The 20,192-nt window shown below is 29.2% G+C and overlaps 1 protein-coding gene across 1 annotated transcript in view; it reads right to left on the bottom strand.

Moving 5' to 3' along the window:
* Window positions 1-324, bottom strand: part of LOC107863854 — a 13,041-nt gene extending 12,717 nt beyond the window's left edge. The window contains exon 1 of the mRNA XM_047407996.1: window positions 1-324. This exon is cut by the window's left edge and continues 62 nt beyond it. Within this exon, the coding sequence (XP_047263952.1) occupies window positions 1-10 (10 nt within the window). The 5' untranslated portion in view covers window positions 11-324.
* Window positions 325-20,192: the final 19,868 nt, after the last annotated feature.

Below are 20,192 nucleotides of genomic sequence, written 5' to 3'. Positions count from 1 at the left end.
CATACGTCATACGCTACTTCAGAAATTTGTTGTTTAATGTGTTTCATGTGCTGATTTTGGATCATAATTTCTTGTGGAAGCGGTCATGGAGGGTTTAATGGAGAGAGGCGTGAAGCGGTCAGAACATTGGAGAAACTAATTGAAACATCAAGTAAAAGTAGACAAAAGAATCACTGAAAAGACAGAAATACCTTTGCTTTAAGCAAGCACCACGACGAACTCTTGTGTGCTTTAAGCCACTTCTACATAGTCGTAAATATATATCTTATTATAATAGTTAGAGGATCTTTTGTCTCAATTAATTTAATGTGGCAAAAAGATTACTATTCCTCAAATTTTAACCAGCCGAAAAAATAATTAGCTATAAATTTTATTATAACAATAAATTTTGTCGCTATAAGATATACCATTTTATCATGAAAAATAATTATAGCTATTAAGCTAAATTTGCAACAATTTTTAGTACTCCGAGAAATTATATTTCGTTATTGTAATATTGTGCTTTAAATAACTTATTTGGTGCTACACAAAATTTCAATTCATGGCAAAAAATAATGATTACTTATGAAATTTTACTATTGCAATAAATTTGTGGCAATATTAATCATTAGTATTATTTTTTATAACTTAAATTAATATATTTATTTAACTACGAGATGTTGTTTTAGATAATTTTGTGGCTAAGAAATTGTATAAATTTGTAGATAGTCATGACTGTTTTATAGCTTTTACCAAATACTAGCTAGGACTTTTAAATGTATAGGTAAGATTTCGTAACATCATATGTTTTGTATTGTATTGTACGTATTGTAGTCCAGTAGTTCCGCCATCTCTGCTTTAATGAGAAAAACTTCTAGTTAACGTGCTTGTAAGCAAATATACTACTGTAACATTATTGTAACGCCATACGCTCACCTATACATATTTCTATTTATCTGCGTGTTTTGTTGATTAAAGAAAATAATTTCTCCATAGTAAAAGATACCAGGAAAACGAAGAGTAAATTAGAAATTGATGCGTCCACATGAAGGAAGTTATTTTATGGTGTTTTCGGGTACGAGAATCTGTATTTAGGCACAACAACTTTAACACTAATTCAAGTTTAAAACAAGAACACTATGAAGTACAAAAACACCCTCAACACAAGATCAAAACGATCTTTCTAAGAAGTGTGTTTTATTTTTTCAGAAATTAAGATAAAACAGAAATATAAAGCCAAGTCCCCCGACTTCACAGAGTGTCCTTAAGGAATAATTCCCCTCACTGCACTCGAGGTTTTGGAATCTTCCTCCCAGGATAAAATGACTTTCAATCCAACTATAGTGGTACCTCAAATAATTGGATTCGTCGAACTCACTCAACGATTTGATTGATTACAAAGAATGTTTTGAAGATAATAAGAGTTTTTATTTCAGAAAATTTTTCATTCATATCAAACCTGTGGATGAAAACAGGTTTATATAGCCATCAGATGCCTTTTCTGAAAGGTGGCAATGATTCACTTAAAAGGTGTATCCTTTGAAAGAGTTATGTTTGTTCATTCAAAATATTGTGTCTTTTTCTGAACAGACACAACTATCTGAACAGTCACACCTTTTCCAAAATAATATGTCTTTTGCTCAAATATTGTGTCCCTCTATTTTCTATTCATACCAATTAAACTCAACAATACCCCACATAAATGGGGAATGACTATTCTTTGTAAAACTTTACGGATAAGTATGTGGTCATCAAGCAAAAACTGATTGCATATGGATAAGTGGGTTTCCCTTTGAACTTTCCATAGTGAACATGCATTGGATGCACTCGGTCAATCGGTAGATTTTATATCTTTAAACCGTCGAGCTTTAATGTTCACCTAGACAACACATGTCACACAGCCAGCCTTTTACCGTTTATGGTTCTCACGATTTTGTTCTTTTCATCCATGAACACCCCGATTTTATGAGAGCTTAGAGAATAGGCCTTTACTAACATTCTCCTTGAAGTGGCTTCCACTTCTCCCTCACATAAGTGATTTCTAAACGTTCAATCCTATAGATTAACTATCTGGTCAAATCTGCCAAATTTAGATAATCATTAAAAGACTTTTCACTTTAAGTCTTATCCTTGTTTACTAACATTATCTATATCATGAGAATGGGTTGGGTAATTGACAATGTTGAACCTGTCAGACACAACTTTGTTTGATCTCCTTGAACCTAACTCTTGGGATCTTTAGTCTTCTAAGTAGAGTTACCGCCATGCTAACTTGTCCTAGGCCTTAAACCCATTCCTTTGGATGTCTTTTCTACTCCTTCTCTAGATAGGCCTTTTGTAAGTGGATCTGACACAATTCTTTGACTTAACATAGTCAATAGTGATAATTTCACTAGAGAAAAGTTCTCTAGCGGTATTATGTCTCCGTCGTATGTGACAAGATTTACCGTTGTACGTCATGCTCCCTGCCCTACCTTTTACCGCTTGGCTATCACAGTGTATACATACTGGTGCCACTGGTTTGGGCCAATAAGGAATATCTTTCAAGAAATTACGGAGCCATTCTGTTTCTTCACCAGTTTTATCCAATGCAATAAATTCAAATTCCATTGTAGAGCGAGCAATATAAGTCTGTTTGGATGATTTCCAAGAGACTGCTCCTTCACCGATAGTAAATACATATCCACTTATGGATTTTACTTTATTCGATCTGGTGATCCAATTTGCATCACTATATCCTTCAAGTACCGCAGGATATTTATTATAATGCAAGGCATAGTCTTGAGTGTATTTAAGATACCCCAAAACTCTTTTCATTGCCATCCAATGAGTTTTGTTGGGATTACTTGTGTACCGACTCAATTTACTAATAGCGCATGCTATATCTGATCGTGTACAGTTCATTATATATATTAAACATCCCAATACTCTTGCGTGCTCCAATTGTGAGTCACTTTCACCTTCATTCTTTCAAAGTGCAAAGCTCACATCCAAAGGAGTCTTGGCAATACCGAATTTCATACTTGAATTTGTCAAGTACCTTTTCGATATAATGAGACAATGACAATGCCAACCCTTGTGGAGTTCTATGGATTCTTATACCTAAGATCATATCTGCAACTCCAAGGTCTTTCATATCAAACTTTCTTTCGAGCATTCATTTCGTTGCATTTATATTTGAAATGTCTCTACTGATGATTAATATATCATCCACATATAAACAAACAATGACTTAGTGATTCGAAATGTCTTTAATGTAAATACATTTATCACATTCATTTATCTTAAACCTGTTTGGCAACATGGTTTGGTCAAACTTCGCATGCCATTATTTAGGTGCTTGATTTAGTCCATACAACAACTTAATAAGTTTACACACCTTATTCTCCTTTCCTGGAACTACAAAACCCTCAGGTTGTTTCATATAAATTTCTTCCTCAATTCTCCATTTAGGAATGTAGTTTTCACATCCATTTGATGGATTTCAAGACCATATATACTGTCGTCAAGGCAATTAACATTCGAATTGATGTTATCCTTGTTACTGGCGAGTATGTATCAAAGTAATCAAGGCCTTCTTTTTGCTTGAAGCCTTTTACTACAATCTTGCCTTGTATTTGTCAATAGTACCATCCGCTTTTATTTTCCTTTTGAAGATCCATTTAGAACCTAAAGGTTTATTTCCTGGAGGAAGATTAACCAATTCCCACGTATGGTTGCTTAAGATTGAATTAATCTCACTATCGACTACCTCTTTCCAAAAGGATGAGTCTGACGACGATATCGCTTCTTTAAACGTTTGAGACTCATTTTCTAAGAGAAATGTTACAAAATCTGATCCAAACGAAGTTGACGTTCTTTGATGTGTACTATGTCTTAGATTCTCTTCATTATGTACATTCTCCCTTGGTCTATCTCGAGGTCGTTTAGATCCTCCACTAGACTGTTCGTGTCTAACTTTATACGGGTGAATATTTTCAAAGAATTCAGCATTATCTGATTCAATTATCATATTTTTATTTATATCCGGATGTTTGAATTTATGAACCAAAAATCGACATGCTTTACTGTTTTTAGCATATCTTATGAACACGCAGTCCACCGTCTTAGGTCTTATCTTAACCCTTTTAGGCATATGATCTTGGACTTTTGCTAGATACCCCCACTTTTTGAAATATTTCAAGTTGGGTTTTCTTCCTTTCCATTTTTCATAAGGATTGATTGTATCTTACTATGAGGAACTTTATTGAGTATACGATTGGCTGTAAGGATAGCCTCCCCCCTAAAGTTTTGCGATAAATCAGAACTTATAAGTAAGGCATTCATTATTTCCTTCAAAGTTTGATTTTTTCTTTTCGTAATTTCATTAGATTGAGGTGAATACGGGGCCGTAGTTTAATGGACGATTCCATTCTCTACACATATTTCGGCGAAGGGAGATTCATATTCTTCGCCCCTGTCACTTCTTATTATTTTTATCTTTTTTTCTAACTGATTTTCTACTTTAGTTTTGTATTGCCTAAACGCATCTATTATTTCATCCTTACTATTTAGCAAGTAGACATAACAATATTTAGTTCAATCATCAATAAAAGTTATGAAATACTTTTTCCCACCACGTGATGGTATTGACTTCATATCACAAATGTCAGTGTGTATTAAGTCTAAGGGATTGGAATACCTTTCAACGGACTTATAAGGATGCTTTGCATACTTTGGTTCCACACACGTTTGACACTTTAATTTATTTCACTCAAAGTTTGTCAAAACCTCTAAGTTAATTAGTTTTCGTAACGTTTTGTAATTAACATGGCCTAAACGTTCATGCCACAAGTTATAAGAATCAAGCAAGTAAGAAGAATTTGAACTTTTATTGATTTCATTGATTCAAGCATTCATTACATTCTTCTTATAAATGCCCTCGGTGAGATAGCCCTTTTCCTACATACATTTCTCCTTTGATAATTACAATTTTTCCAAAAACGGTTACACATTTGAATCCATTCTTGTCTCGAAGTGAAACAGAAATCAAACACCTGCGTAACTTTGGAATGTATAAGATATTGTTAAGTGTCAAGACCTTTCCTGAAGTCATTTTCAAGCCCACTTTTCCTGTTCCTTCTACCTTAGCCGTAGCGGAGTTAGCCATGTAGATCATTTCTTGTACTTGAGCCAGAGTGAATAACTAAAATAATTCTTTGTTGGCACACACATGACGGGTGGCACCAGAATTCATCCACCATTCACGAGGATTCCCCACCAAGTTGCATTCTGAGAACATAGCACGCAGATCATCATATTTTTTGTTGGACTCAACAATATTAGCTTGGTCCTTTTTCTTGCCTTTCTTAGAGTCACGACAATCTTTGGACTTATGGCTAATTTTGCCATAGTTGAAGCACTTTTTCTTGAATTTTTTCTTGGGTTGATTGCTTCCTTGTTGATCTTTCTTCCTTTTCTTAGAATTATTTTGGTCATCTTCTACAATATGTGCTCCATTAATTGTAGAATTCCCTTTTGACTTTCTCTCAGCAGCCTTATTATCCTCTTCAATACGCAGTCGGACAATAAGATCTTCGACAGTCATCTCCTTGCGTTTGTGCTTCAAGTAGTTTTTGAAGTCTTTCCACATAGGTGGTAGCTTCTCAATGATCGCTGCTACTTGAAATGCATCATTCACAATCAAACCTACAAAACAGTTTATGTGAGAACTAAGAATATTTTCAATTTGTTCAACTAAGGTATTTTTCAAAGATATACCTTCTGCTAAGATATCATGGATGATTACTTGCAATTCCTGAACTTGAGAGACAACCGATTTGTTATCTATTATTTTAAAGTCCAGAAACCGTGCAATAAAGGATTTCTTAATTCCCGTATCCTCCATCTTATATTTTTGTTCTAGTGCTTCCCACAATTTCTTTGATATCTTAGTTCCACTGTAAATATTGTAGAGCTCGTCTTGGAGACCACTCAAGATATAATTCCTGCAAAGGAAGTCTGAGTGCTTCCAAGCCTCTATAATCATGAAATGCTCTTTGTCCGAGGTTCCCTCGGGCACTGCAGGTACATCCTCACTAGTGAACCTTTGAAGGCATAGAGTGGTGAGGTAAAAGAACATCTTTTGCTGCCATCGCTTAAAGTCAATGCTCGTAAATTTTCTGGGCTTCTCCGTAGGTGCCATTGGTTACAGAGCATTTGCTCAACTTGTTGAGGCAATACTAGTTGTCCCCACAATCGTAGCCGCATTTTGCATTTGACTTTCGTTAGTCATTTTTCTTGTCACCACAAGACAATAAAATTTAGTAATTTCAGAATACTATTTATAAAGTTAAGCAACTTTAAACTCTTCTTCTTATTTCTAGTTAACGATGAAGTTTTTATGACTTTCAATCATCAACCGAATGATCTTTAACTTGTGATGAAGATTTTATGTCTTCGAATCACTTGTTAAGTTCAAACGGAGTAGAAAGTTTAAAGCTTTAACCTCCAAAAACAAGCAATACAGATCTGCAAGGTTTATTCCTTAAGATTGTTATTTTATGGTGTTTTCAAGTACAAGAATTGTATTTAGGCACAACAACTTCAACACTAGTTCAGGTTAAAAACAAGAACACTATGCAGTACAAAAACACCCTCAACACAAGATCAAAGTGATCTTTCTAAGAAGTATGTTTTATTTTTTCAGAAATTAAGATGAAACAGAAATATAAAGTCAATTCCCCCGACTTCACGGAGTGTCCTTAAGGAATAATTCCCCTCACTGTACCCGAGGTTTTAGAATCTTTCTTCCAGGATAAAATGGCTTTCAATCCAACTATAGTGGTACCTCAAATAATTGGATTCGTCGAACTCACTCAACTATTTGATTGATCACAAAGAATGTTTTAAAGACAATAAGAGTTTTTATTTTAGAAATTTTTTCATTCATATCAAACCTGTGGATGAAAGAAGGTTTATATAGCCATCAGATGCCTCTTCTGAAAGGTGGCAATGGTTCACTTAAAAGGTGTATCCTTTGAAAAAGTCATGTCTGTTTATTCAAAATATTGTGTCTTCTTCTGAACAGATACAACTATCTGAACAGTCACACCTTTTCCAAAACAATATGTCTTTTGCTCAAAGGTTGTGTCCCTTCATTTTCCATTCACACCAATTAAATTCAACAGAAGTTTCTTCAAAGTGTGGCAATGTAGAAAGGTCGAAAGGCATGGGGTTATCTCAAGTACCTCAAATTGAAATTTCCCCATAATAGCGTGTATCACGAGGCAATTCTGTGTGCTGAGTGAAACCCACTGTCTTGATCCCCTTGTTCAATCTTGGTGTATTATAATCCAAGTTCAAATTGTAATTCCACTATTCATTTTTAATTTTGGTGCATTATTATACGAGTTCAAATTGTAATTCCTCCATTCATTTTTATTTGTTCATTAGTGAAAATGTCCGTGTTTCACGTAGACATAAAAGATCTCATTATTGAAATAAAGATATGATATTCTTGAATTTATTTTAAAAAGAAAGAAAATAGAATTTTCTCATAGGAACATTAATTTAACTTTAATATATACTAGGGAAACTAACCGTGCTTCGCGCGGTGCTAAAAAATTAATTATTTTCTCCGATTAATTTTATATTTATTTTAGATTTATTATCTAATTGTAATATTATAATTTGTTATAATTATATTATGAAGAATGTTTTCTTTTCATAAAAGAAAATAAAATTTAATAATATAACATTTATTAAATGATGGATAGTATATTCTTTATCAATGAGTTAAAATATATTCTCTAATAACAATTTTATTTCATTTCTATTTCACATTCAATGAAGTTGAGATTTTAATTTGAAATAATGTACTTTTTTTTTTTAATCAAAAAGCATGAAAAAATTAAGTAGATCCTTGTGTAAATACCCATAATTCCTCTGCACCGTACCGGGTTATCAACCAAATTCAAAACCTTCTTCAACATTGCATAACTTCCTTCTCCATATGTTCTGAAGTGTACAATATTATACCTCACAAGATTAAAATAACTACACAAGAATTTTTTATATAGAATTGAAATATTGTATATATGATGATCCTTAATTGTCCATTTACAACTCTTAATTTTCTTGAGTGGTGAAAATTATTAAGAGCATGAGTTATAAAGATGTTAAGAGCATGAGTTATAAAGATGTTAATATGTGAGTTAAAAGTACAAAATTAATGGATATTATTAGAATAGAAGTTATGGAAATGTGCAGTGGTGTAAGTTATGAAAATGACTTACTAAATAAATTATTTAAGAAAAATAAAAATACTTTAAAATAGATTATTATGTTATCATTATATAGTGAAATGGAGACAACAATATAAAAAAAAATAGAGATAATGCATCAAAACCCCCCTAAACTTGTCATTCCAACTTACTTTAGCACTTAAACTTAACACACGTTTATTTACCCCCTTAATATCTTTAAAATGAATTAATTTAAACCCTAAATCTGACATGGTATTTTTTTTTAAAACGGAAAAAAAAAATGCGTGATTTAATTTAAAAAAACAAATGGTCCCACTTTTATATAATATATATATATATATATATATATATATATATATATATATCCAAATCACACCCTTTCTTCTTCTATATATCCAAATTACACCTTTCTTATCCTATATATCCAAATCACACCCTTTCTTCTCCAAAGCCACCCACCACACACTGCCGCACCCCCCGCTCCCCTGAACCCCTGCACCCCCTTCTTTTATTTTTTTCTTACACCTCCACCACTACCCCCACTCCACACCCCTTTCTTTTATTTTTTTCTTACACCTTCACCTCTAATCCACCCCACTCCCACCCCCGCCCCTGGCAGCCTGCACCCCCACCCAATTTCCTTTCTCCTGCTTCAAATCCACCATCTACATTTTTATTAGATTTCATCAATTTTACAAGAAAAAATATATATAAAAAATTTAATTGTTGATGCAATTTTTAATTTGAATAAACAAACAAATTTGGATGTTTGGATGTTTATAATTCATAATCCATAAAGATAAATTTGGATGTTTAATTTAATTCGTAAATTTTAATTTCGTACCTAAATTTGGATGTTTTGTTTGAATTTGATAAGCTTTGTTTTGTAATTCATCATTATGGATTTTGGGGTGGGGGTGGGGGTGGGGGGTGCCAGGGGCGGGGGTGGAAGAAGAAGGAGGGGTGTGGGGATTGAAGAAGAAAGAATAGGGGCGGGGTGGGCGGAAGGGGGGAGGGAGTTTTTTTTTTTAAATATTGTATTATAAATAAAATAGTGGGGTCACTTTTTTTAAAATAAATTTTGATGTGGCGCTGATGTAGCGCTGACGAGGCGCAAGTGTAATACACTCTCAGCGGTGAGAGTGGTGTTTTTTTTTTAAAGTGGTATATAATTACTTCAAAAATATTTAAGGGAGTAAATAATTATCCGTAAAGTTTAAGTGTTAAAGTAAGTTATCAGGACAAGTTCAGGGGGTTTTTGATGTATTATCTAAAAAAAATAAGAAAAAATAGATACAATTGGAGGCCATAAAGAAGTGAACTTCACCTCTTATATATTTATTTTTTAAAAAACGTTAAGCGTTTCAAAAAATGACATAAAGAAGAATGTTATAAAATAATGTAAGAAATATATATCCATCATAGCAAGCTAATGAATTGTAGCGATAATTAAAGAAGACGAAAGTCTAACCCTGTAACATATATATTTGAACAAAGATGGAGAAGATCTTTCTTGAGAGGCCTAGCATCAAGTAAAAGCTATGGAGAGCAATAATTTGATAAATTGATATTTTTATTTCTATTTTATTTGAGTTCTCTAAAAATCGAAGAGTATGTACCATCTCAGTATGGGACAATTGCGAATTCATTAGACCTAAAAACCTCCCGCGATAAGTTTTTCTTTTTCTTTTTTAAGTTTCTCATCTAGTACTTGGAACCTTCATTCGAGTCTGATTAATGCGGATTCACACCAGATAGGATTCATTCGAAGATATTTCTCCTACTAAAGTTTTTTCTACACTAAGAGCTCAAAACAAAGACTGATTAAGGAGAAGGCCCCCTAACATCAAATTTCAACTCGCGAACAAATGAAAAATTTAATGTCTAACCGAATAAATTGTATTCTGCATTACTAAACCTTCCATTGGATAAGCAGTTTCATCTTCAAAACAAATCATTATTTTGACAATAATAAGTAACCTGCAGGGAAAGATTAGATCGTTGTGATCAATATTCAAAGTTTGCATTATAATTTAAATATTAACAGAATCAAAGTCGGTCAAAAATAAAATATGCCAACAAAACACTAACTATATCAAGACATTAGTATACATATGACAATATTGTGAAATGCTATTGTTACTTATTTATATCAAACAACTTCATCTTCACCATCCTTTTTATAAGATAATGACAATATACATTAAAATAAAAGATATAAAGCAAAACAAAAATTAAAAAAAAATAAGAAAATAAAGGAAAAGAGCAAAAAACATGTCATAAGACCCTCCCCAAAAATGAGAAGATTATATATGATGTTTCGATTTTTGACGGAACATTTAACATCATCTTCTTGGGAAAATTGTATATTTTCAAGCAACCAAAGTGGTATTCAATGAGTTTTTTTTAGTGTTTCAGGAAAAGGAGTGGACTACAGAAGAAACTTGGAAAAAGTAGTAGAAAAGGAATTTGATGGTCAAAATGGTGGACCGTCAATCTTGCGATGGATCACCAGGTGGATCATCTCCCGAAGAACTCAGTGACGGACCAAATAGTGGACCGTCAGTCTTGCGACGGACCACCAAGTGTACCGTCAGGATTTATCCAGAAATCACTCTTCCGAAGGACTTAGTGACGGACCAAATGGTGTACCATCAGACTTTCGACGGACCACCAGTTAGACCGTCGGGCTTTATTCAGAAACCACTCTTCTAAAGGACTCAGTGACGGACCAAATGATGGACTGTTAGAATTTCGACGGACCACCACTTTGGCCATCGACTTAGACACGGTTTTTCTGATTTTAAATTTTAAATTCCTTTTTACCTGGGAATATATAAATACTAAATTTTAGGGTTAGTGGAGCAGTTTTTTTTTATCTTCTACAAGTTTTTCATCTATAGAAACTTTCTGTAACCTAGTACTTTGGGGATTGAAGCATATCTTTGGGAAAGTTACTCATTCAATTCTTTATTGAAGATTCAAGAACTGATTCTTGAGATTTTTGTAAGTGAATTCTAAATCTATTTATGAATAATACAAGAATTATTTCCTCTTCTTTTATGGAATTTTGTAGCTAAATTCCCATAACTAGGGTTATGGGATCCTTAATGTGAAAGACATCTATGGGTTGTGAATCAAATTGAGTTCCATGAATAACTGATATTGTATAAACCTTTCTTCAATTTAATGGCTTTTTTTTGGTTGCAAACTTGAAAAGTGAGCCCAAGAACATCACTTGTCTTAACCTTTGGATTAATGGCAAAAGCCCTAACAAGATTAGCTTACATAAGAAAATGGTTGAAAGAACAATGTATCCTTTGAGTTTGAGAGAATTAGAGGATAATCTATCCACTTAGGTTAAGAAACTAAGGGATAAAGAATAGGATTCAACCCTTATTGCAATTGAATTTGCTAATTGGAACTCTTAAGTGATTCACAACCCTAGTTGTGCTAGCATTTTGGTAACCATAGCCCTGGTTTGTTTAATCTCATTAAATTACTATTGCAAAATGAATCATTCGTTGGAATACTCTTGTTATAATTAATTACTTTATAAGTTACAAATCAAAACCCCCTTTATTCGGGAACTTCTGATCAACAGTCTAGTAACGATTACAATACTTAGTGAGCACAGTATTCCCTGTGGGATTCACACCCAACCTAGTTGGGTTCTATATTTGACTGCGACCGCTTACACTTTTTAATGAGAGTTGTAATTTGGGTGTATCAATATATAGTATGAAAAATAGAATATGAATAGGCAAAAATAAATTGCTCAATTAGTAGCCATTTATTTTTCTTATTCAATGTGCAATTTTTTTTCTTCATAAATATAATGGACTTGTAAAATATTGAAAAAATTCAAAAATAGGAGAAAAAAGATAAATATTTTTCTTGGCCTATAAAGCATGCCACATAAATATGCCTATAAGTCTCTTTTATATATATATACTAGAGGAGCATCGCCCATGTCAGCACAGGCCCAACATTAACATATTCATTTGTCTTTTCAATCTTGATATATTTAAATAATTTTTTTTTAATAAAAGGATTGCATATATTTTCTAGGATTCATCCGGAATCTAGCATGAGTTCAACATATGTTATTTTAATATGTATTTAGATAATTTAAATTGTTAACTATTGTAATTTATAATATTTTTTTTATGTAATTTTCAAATTAATATACGTTACTTTTCTTGTCCAAATTTTTTTGACATTGATAGTCAATTATATTTTAAAAATAATTTAAGTTTTTAATTATTGTGATTTATAATACTTTTCTTCTATTCCAATTTCAGTGACACTAATATAATTTCAAGAGTCGACCAAATATTTTATATCTTTTAAATTTTTTAAGTTATTAATTATTGTGATTTCTAGTATTTTTCATGTAATTTTTTTTGAAATATATAACATATTAAATTATTTTTAGATATTTTAAGTTGTTAACTATTGTAATTTATAATAATTTTTATGTAATTTTTGAATAATATATGCTACTCTCTTTATTTAGAGTTTTGTGTCGATGATAGCCAATTATATTTTTTAAATAATTTAAATTTTTTATCATTGTGATTTATAATATTTTTCTATTTCAACTTATGTGGCACAATGCTTAAATGATCATAATAATTAATTAGGGGTGATATAGTAAAATCACAACTGAAGCAGCGAAGCATAAATGTCTTAAATGACTTACAAAAACTAATTAAAAGTGATATAGCGAAATTACTATAAAAAATACTTGTGAAAAATTTAAGTGGACCTCAAATAAGACGTCAAATTAATTTAAAACATCAAGAGTTAATTTATCATTTTTATATCTATTTTATTTCTATTAAATATTATTAATTTTTTAATACTTAAATGATTTATAATAATTAATCAGGGGTGATATTTAGTAAAACTATGGTTGAAACAGCTGAAGCAGACATGTCATAAACGTCTATTTTACTTTTTTTTTAATTAAATATTATTAATTTTTTTAATATATAAATGACTTATAATAATTGATTAGGAGTGATATAATAAAATCACGATTGAAGCAACTTAATCAGACATGTCATAAATGTTTATTTTATATTTTTAATTAAATATTAATTTTTTTAATACGTAAATAACTTATAATAATTAATTGTAGGTGATATAGTAAAATCATGGATTCAATATATAAGTGACTTATAATAATTAATTACGGGTGATTAATAAAAATCACGATTGAAGCAGCTAAAGCAGAAATCAGTCAATTTTTAATTTTTTTTGTTAATTATTGTTATTTACAGTACTTTTTATTTCATTTTCAAATAATATATGTTGCTTTAAATCTTCTTCTGTCCCATCCCAATTTATGTGACACTAATATAATTTTGATAGTCAATCAAATGTTTTTTGTTGACATATCATTTTGTTATTCTTATTTTTTTAATACATAAATGACTTGTAATAAGGAGTGATATAATAAAATCATCGTTCGAAAGACGAAAATTTAATTTAAAACATTAAGAGTTAATTTCGCATTTTATGTCTATTTTTTTCATTAAATATAATTTATTTTCTTAATATCTAGATGACTCATAATAATTAATTAAGAGCGATTGATTATGTTATTACTATAAAAATTAATATAGTTTTAACATATCCAATAGTAATCATCGATAATTCATCGAAATAGTATATTAATTGAATACGGGATGCTATATTTGCATATACAAAATATGATATTATTAAACATTATTGGATAGTGCATTATATTTATCTTTCACAATAATAAAATTTTACTATATATTTTTCTTTATTTCTTTTTACCTTGATATATATTGACCCAACATAAATTCTAAGAAAATATTCATTAGAAATTTATTTTATTAAATTAAATTTATTAATTTTGTACTTTAAAAATTTAAAGTTAAATTTAAATATTAGTATTTCTATATAATAAAAAAATAATTTTAAAATTTAAATTTACTAAAATAAATAAATAAATAAAAATATTAATTTTCTATATAAAAATCAATTAAAATAATAACATTGATTTACTTTAAATATTTAGTTGCAATTAATTAAGATAATTTTTTATTTTGTCATGATTTATGGTGCACTGATAAAATTTTGAGAGTTGAATAGAACTTTTATCTATTTTTAAAAAAGTATTTTAACTTGTTAATCATTGTGATTTATAATAATTTTTACGTAATTATCAAATAATATATTTACTCCTTGTGTCCTAATTTATGTGGCTTCGATACAATTTTGAGAATCAACTAAAATTTTTATATATTTTTTAAATATTTTAAGTTGTTAATTATTATGATTTGCAGTACTTTTTCCTTTTATCTCAATTTATGTGGCATTGCTAAAATAATAAGAGTCAATAAAATTTCTATATATCTTTTAAATATTTTAAGTTATTAATTATTGTGATTTGTGGTAACAAATTAGTTTTGAACATAATACCAAATTAAATAAATAAATAAAATTTACTTCCAATATGTAGTTATAGTTAATTAATATAAATTAATAGAATATATTAAATATTTAAACCATTATGATAAAACAATGAAATTATTATATATTCGGGCATGATATGTAACTAAGTGAGAGTGGAGAAATTTTTTGGTAATTGCGAATTTTTTGGTAATTGCATGAGAGATGGTCGAAACCACCTCTTCTATATAATAGAAAAGAAATATAGATTTCATCCAAGTTTAGGAGTTATAAGGAATGTAAGTAAAAGATATAAGAAATGTAAGTAAAAGAGAACCCATTTGATTATTTAAGTTCAATTTTGTTCGTAGTTGTCTCACAACTACCTTAAGGATGAAATTTCTTTCTAAAATAACAACGCAGATCATATTAATTTTAAAACATGCCTAATTTACTTTTCTTCCTCAAAGTTATAGGAAGCCAATCTTTTCTCATTAATCTATCAAAATTTTGCAAGTGGGTTATCAATTTTATTTTTAATGAGTAAATTTAAATCTGAAAACTAATTAATAAGGTAGACGTAATTGATAATAGGCTTCTACCGTGTTAAGGTCGGGAAAAAATAAAACAACTAATTAACATATATTAAACAAATTGTAACTCAACTATAAGTCTAGTGAAAAACACAAAATTTCCACGAAGGGGTGAAAAAATAAAACGCTAACAGTATTGATAAATAAAGAGTTGGATTAAATATGAGTAGAACAGATCAGCTATAAACGAGACATACAAAGTTTAGTACGAACAACAAAATTGAAGGAGTTAACAAAATCATATTACAATTACTATTTCACAAGCCTTGTTAAAATGTCACAAAATGTAGAGTAGAATCTTTGAAATGATCATTTAATTCCTCTTTAACTTTACGTTTGGATTCATCAAATTTCTTGTAGAAATTAGTCTTTAGCTTTTCTATCTCATTACCCATACTGTCCACTTTCATTGAAAGCGTAATTAGGGTGTTAAGTATTTTTTCTAGAGTATCTTCTTCTATTATTTCAGTCTGTGTAGCTTTGTCTTGATATGTAATCTGCAATAACATTTTTGTTAGTACTGATCACTTCAATTGTAAATGTGAAATTTAATATATTTAAAATTAGTCTTCGAATCTCTTTTGTTGTAACTGAATTTTGTATTTTCTTTGTTAACCACCAGCGTACCTGTGTATTATCTGTTCGTACAATAAATTTGTTATATACAATATATGGCTCAAATGCTAATAAACATTTATATAATGAACATAATTCTTTCCTATTTATTTCCCATTTTATTTCTGTTTCGTTGAACGTACCTGAGTAGTATCTACAATGGTGTTCTATTTTTTCTGCTTCATATCAATATTTGAGTACTCCTCCGTAACTGTATTCACTAGCATCTGCTTCTACTATATATATAAATTTTCTATTTTCATCTGGAAATTATAATTTTGGTAATTCTCTACAAAGTAATTTTATTTTTTGAACTTGTTTTTTATCTTTTTCATCATAGTTATATTCTATATTCTTTTTTAATTTTTTCTGTAGTGGTTTTAAAGTTTCTGCTAATTTTGGAATATATTCTCTTACTTGGTTTACTAGTCCTAAAAATGATTGTAATTTCTTTTTTGTATCTAATTCTTCTTTCGAATTTATTATTTTTTGTACTATATGTTGTTGCATTTTTACTCCACTTTTATCTATTTGTATTCCTAAAAATTCTATCTGATTTTTCATAATTTCAGCTTTCTTTTTGCTTAGACTTATTTTCGATTTTTCTATTATATCTGTAAACTGTTCTAATAATTTTAAATGTTCTTCTTTGTTTTTTGTATATAATAATATATCATCTATGTATACTATACAATTAGATAATTGTTTAAAATAATTGTCCATAAAATGTTGATATCTACCTGGTGCATTTTTATATCCAAATGGTAACACGTTCCATTCATAAAATCCTTGTGGTACCGTAAATGCGGTTAATTCTTTAGATTCTTCTTCTAGCTTTAGGTGGTAAAATCCTGATTTACAATCAAATTTGCTAAAATAATTATATCCTTGTATTTGTCTTATTTTTAATATCTTATTTGGTATTGGATAATTATATGTTATAGTTTTTGCATTTAAATTTCTATAATCAATAACCATCCTACTTTTTCCTCTTTTTTGTTCACTATGTTTATTTACTATAAATGCTGGACTATTATGTTTACTATTACTTTTTTGTATATATTGTTTTTCTAATAATTCATCTATATGCATTTTAAATTCTTTTAAATCGTCAAAATTATATGTTAATGGTTTTTGTGTTATTATGCTATTTTTATCTATTAATTCAATTTTTATAGTAGTTTTATGTTTTTCCCATCCTTTTAATGGATCTTCACTATATAATTGTTCTAATTTTTTCTGAATTATTTCTATTTTATTTATTGAAAATATAGTTATTTCTGTTTTATTTATTGAAAATACTACTAGTTCTATTGTATCTTCAGTATTTTTTATATTTTCTAACTTTTGTGTAATTTTTTCACTTCCTTTTATCCAATCAGTTTTCTTTCTTATTTTATTATTAACTCTTTTTGCTCTTACTTTCTATTTACATGGTGTTGTAAACTACCAGTCTGTTTTGGTTATTATATGTGGGTATAATTTATCTAAGAATGACATTCCTAAAAGTATATCTTTTGATGTTAATTCATAATTATAAATTTCTTCTATTGTTAATATCTTATCCCACATAGATAAGATACCATTTGTAGGGGGTGCGAAGGCATTGCAAAAGCAAGCCTTCATGTGTTGAAGCAACCTTTCTCTCCACTCCACAAAAAATATTTTACTCAGTTAATTAAACATACATATTTCAATGGAAAAAGCTATGGAGGAACAAAACTCAGAAATATCAAAACTACCCGAACATGTATATTTATTTATGATTATGAATAACTAAATTCATAATTCCCAACAATCATGATATGATAAAATAAATTCATATTAGTTACTTTATAGTAGAATTATTCGAAGAATAATATGTTAAGAAGTTTATTAACAAAGAGGAAACGGAGAAAGATCCCTAAGAACTATGCCATCCTAAAGGTGAAACCAATGAGGCAAGAAGCCGTGGCGGGGAGTAACCAGAGTAGAGGCGCTGTTTAAGGGAAAAAGTATCCGGATTACCATGTTAATAGTGACCGAAGAACATATTATTTAAGAATAATCTAGTATATAGTAAGCTAAGATGACCATATTTTGTTATGTACATGGTTGAAGGGAATATTTTGAAAAAAGCAATTTTATGAAAATGAATGATTATTTATCTGATGTGATGGTGGATAAATTCAAAATACTTATTTTGTATGCACTTAGAGATATAAAAGTAGCAGATATAAGAAAAATCATATTAGAAAAAGCTTTTGGTAAATATTACATGACTAGAGTAAATTATATACCATATCTACCTAACTACTCTTACAAATACTTACGATGATAAGTTGCATAGAATTTTTAGAAAAAGATATAAGAAACCTACAGTTACTAGAAAAACAGATAAAAATAAATATAGACAAATACATGGAAAATAAAGATATAAAATACATTGAATTTCTTAATAAAAATATGCAAAAACTACTAAGGCTAAAACAAACAACTACAAAATATTATAATAAAACCAATTTTAAAAGATAGATCATTTAGATTATCTTAAAGTTTTAATCTTATATATACTTAAAAACATAGAAATTATAGATATTAAGAAAATAATATTAGAAAAAGTAATAGACTACGAAATTGAAACTACAAATTGTCTAGAACAGTTATACGAAGAAATTTACCCAGAAGGATATTATTCAGATTAAAAAATGTTAGAATATATTAGACAAACTAGAGAAAATCAAGAAAATCTAAATAATGAAATTAATTATAGAAACCGAATTAGAAAAATAATGGAAAATCTAAAAGAAAAATTAATATGGATAGAAAAAACCTTAGAAAATTTAGATAAAAGTACATGTGATAGTTTATATAATTTAAAAAACTCACTACGAGAAGAACAACACAAGATAATAAATAACATTAAAAATCTAGAATTAGATATACATTACAGTACAGATAGGATAAATTATTATACAGAAATTTGTAACTCTGCAATTACCACAGGATAAAATAATTAATGAATATATCTTACAAAAAAAGTAAATCATTAAAAGATATTGAAACAAAATTTAAGAAATATCCACGCACAAATAAAAATAGATTCACTAGAAACCTAATAAATCTATTAGATCTATTAAATCCGCGCACCCCCCTACAAATGGTATAGTAAAATAGATAGAAATAGATAAATTATCTATTGATTTTATAAACTACACAAGTATTATTGGACATTCAAAAATAGAATATTGGACAAGTAAAAATAAATAGAAGAAATATTTGGTAATAAAAGGATACTTCATCTATGATCATTCCATATTCAGAATTCACTAATTCGATTAATTTAAAATTTATTTTATGGATAGGGTTTATTCATTCCAAGATTCAAATTAAGATCTCTAATTAAGGATAAAAATCATTCTATCCATCTTACCACATAATAATTAAGAGTTTAATAATACTCGGTGTTTGTAATAAACTAATGAATGCAAGATATGTGTCTTTCACAAACATAGCTATTACTTAACCATGGTTAAGTGATATTTGTCACACTAATCCTTAACTGTGAAAGTTAAATTATTTAATTTGGTGTAAATATTGACACAAATCAATGCTCTACTAGTTTAAAATAAGTGAATTTTGATCTTAATGCACACATATTAAGGAAAAGAAACTAGGATATAGATTATACTTTACTTTTCATTTTTATCCTCTTAGATATTATCAAACTACTCTTGAAATCTCAGCCACATTAAAATAAAGTCAATTAAGTATTTTGAAATTCATAACCTAAAAAGTGTGAATGAAAGGTAAAATTGAAAAGAATTTTCAACATGGCTTAGTAAGAATGATCATTTTTTTTTATTCATAATTAATTATGTATTGTCTTTAACTATAATAGTTAGTTAGTTTGTTAGTTAGTTGGCTAGTCAGTTAGTGATAGTCGGTTAAGTAGTGCTAGTTGTAGCTAGCTGTAGATTCTTAGATATTTTGTATATAACACCTTGTTGATCAATGAAAGAAATCAAGAGTTCACATTTTCTTTCTACAGTAGCTTGTTGTAGTTTTCAAAATTCTTCTCCTTCAACAATGAAGGTTGCTCATGGAGTTGTGTTGTGTTCTTCCTTTATGCTTAAACTTTAATATGATATCAGAGTAAGGTTTGAGAGCTCAAATTGCTCTCTATTGTTGTTGAATTATGTATTTTCTACTCAACACTAACATTTTCGTCTTTCTCTATCAATTCATTGCGTGATTTTTTTTCTACATTTTTCTTTTGAAACTGTCATCTTCCTTCTCTACTATTGCTTAAATTTATTAATAATCTCATTGAAACCGTTAAGATTCATTC

Source organism: Capsicum annuum, chromosome 3, assembly GCF_002878395.1.
Source record: "Capsicum annuum cultivar UCD-10X-F1 chromosome 3, UCD10Xv1.1, whole genome shotgun sequence".
Taxonomy (NCBI): Eukaryota; Viridiplantae; Streptophyta; class Magnoliopsida; order Solanales; family Solanaceae; genus Capsicum; species Capsicum annuum.
Note: the sequence above shows the minus strand (reverse complement) of the source record. Positions and strands in the feature narration are given on the sequence as shown.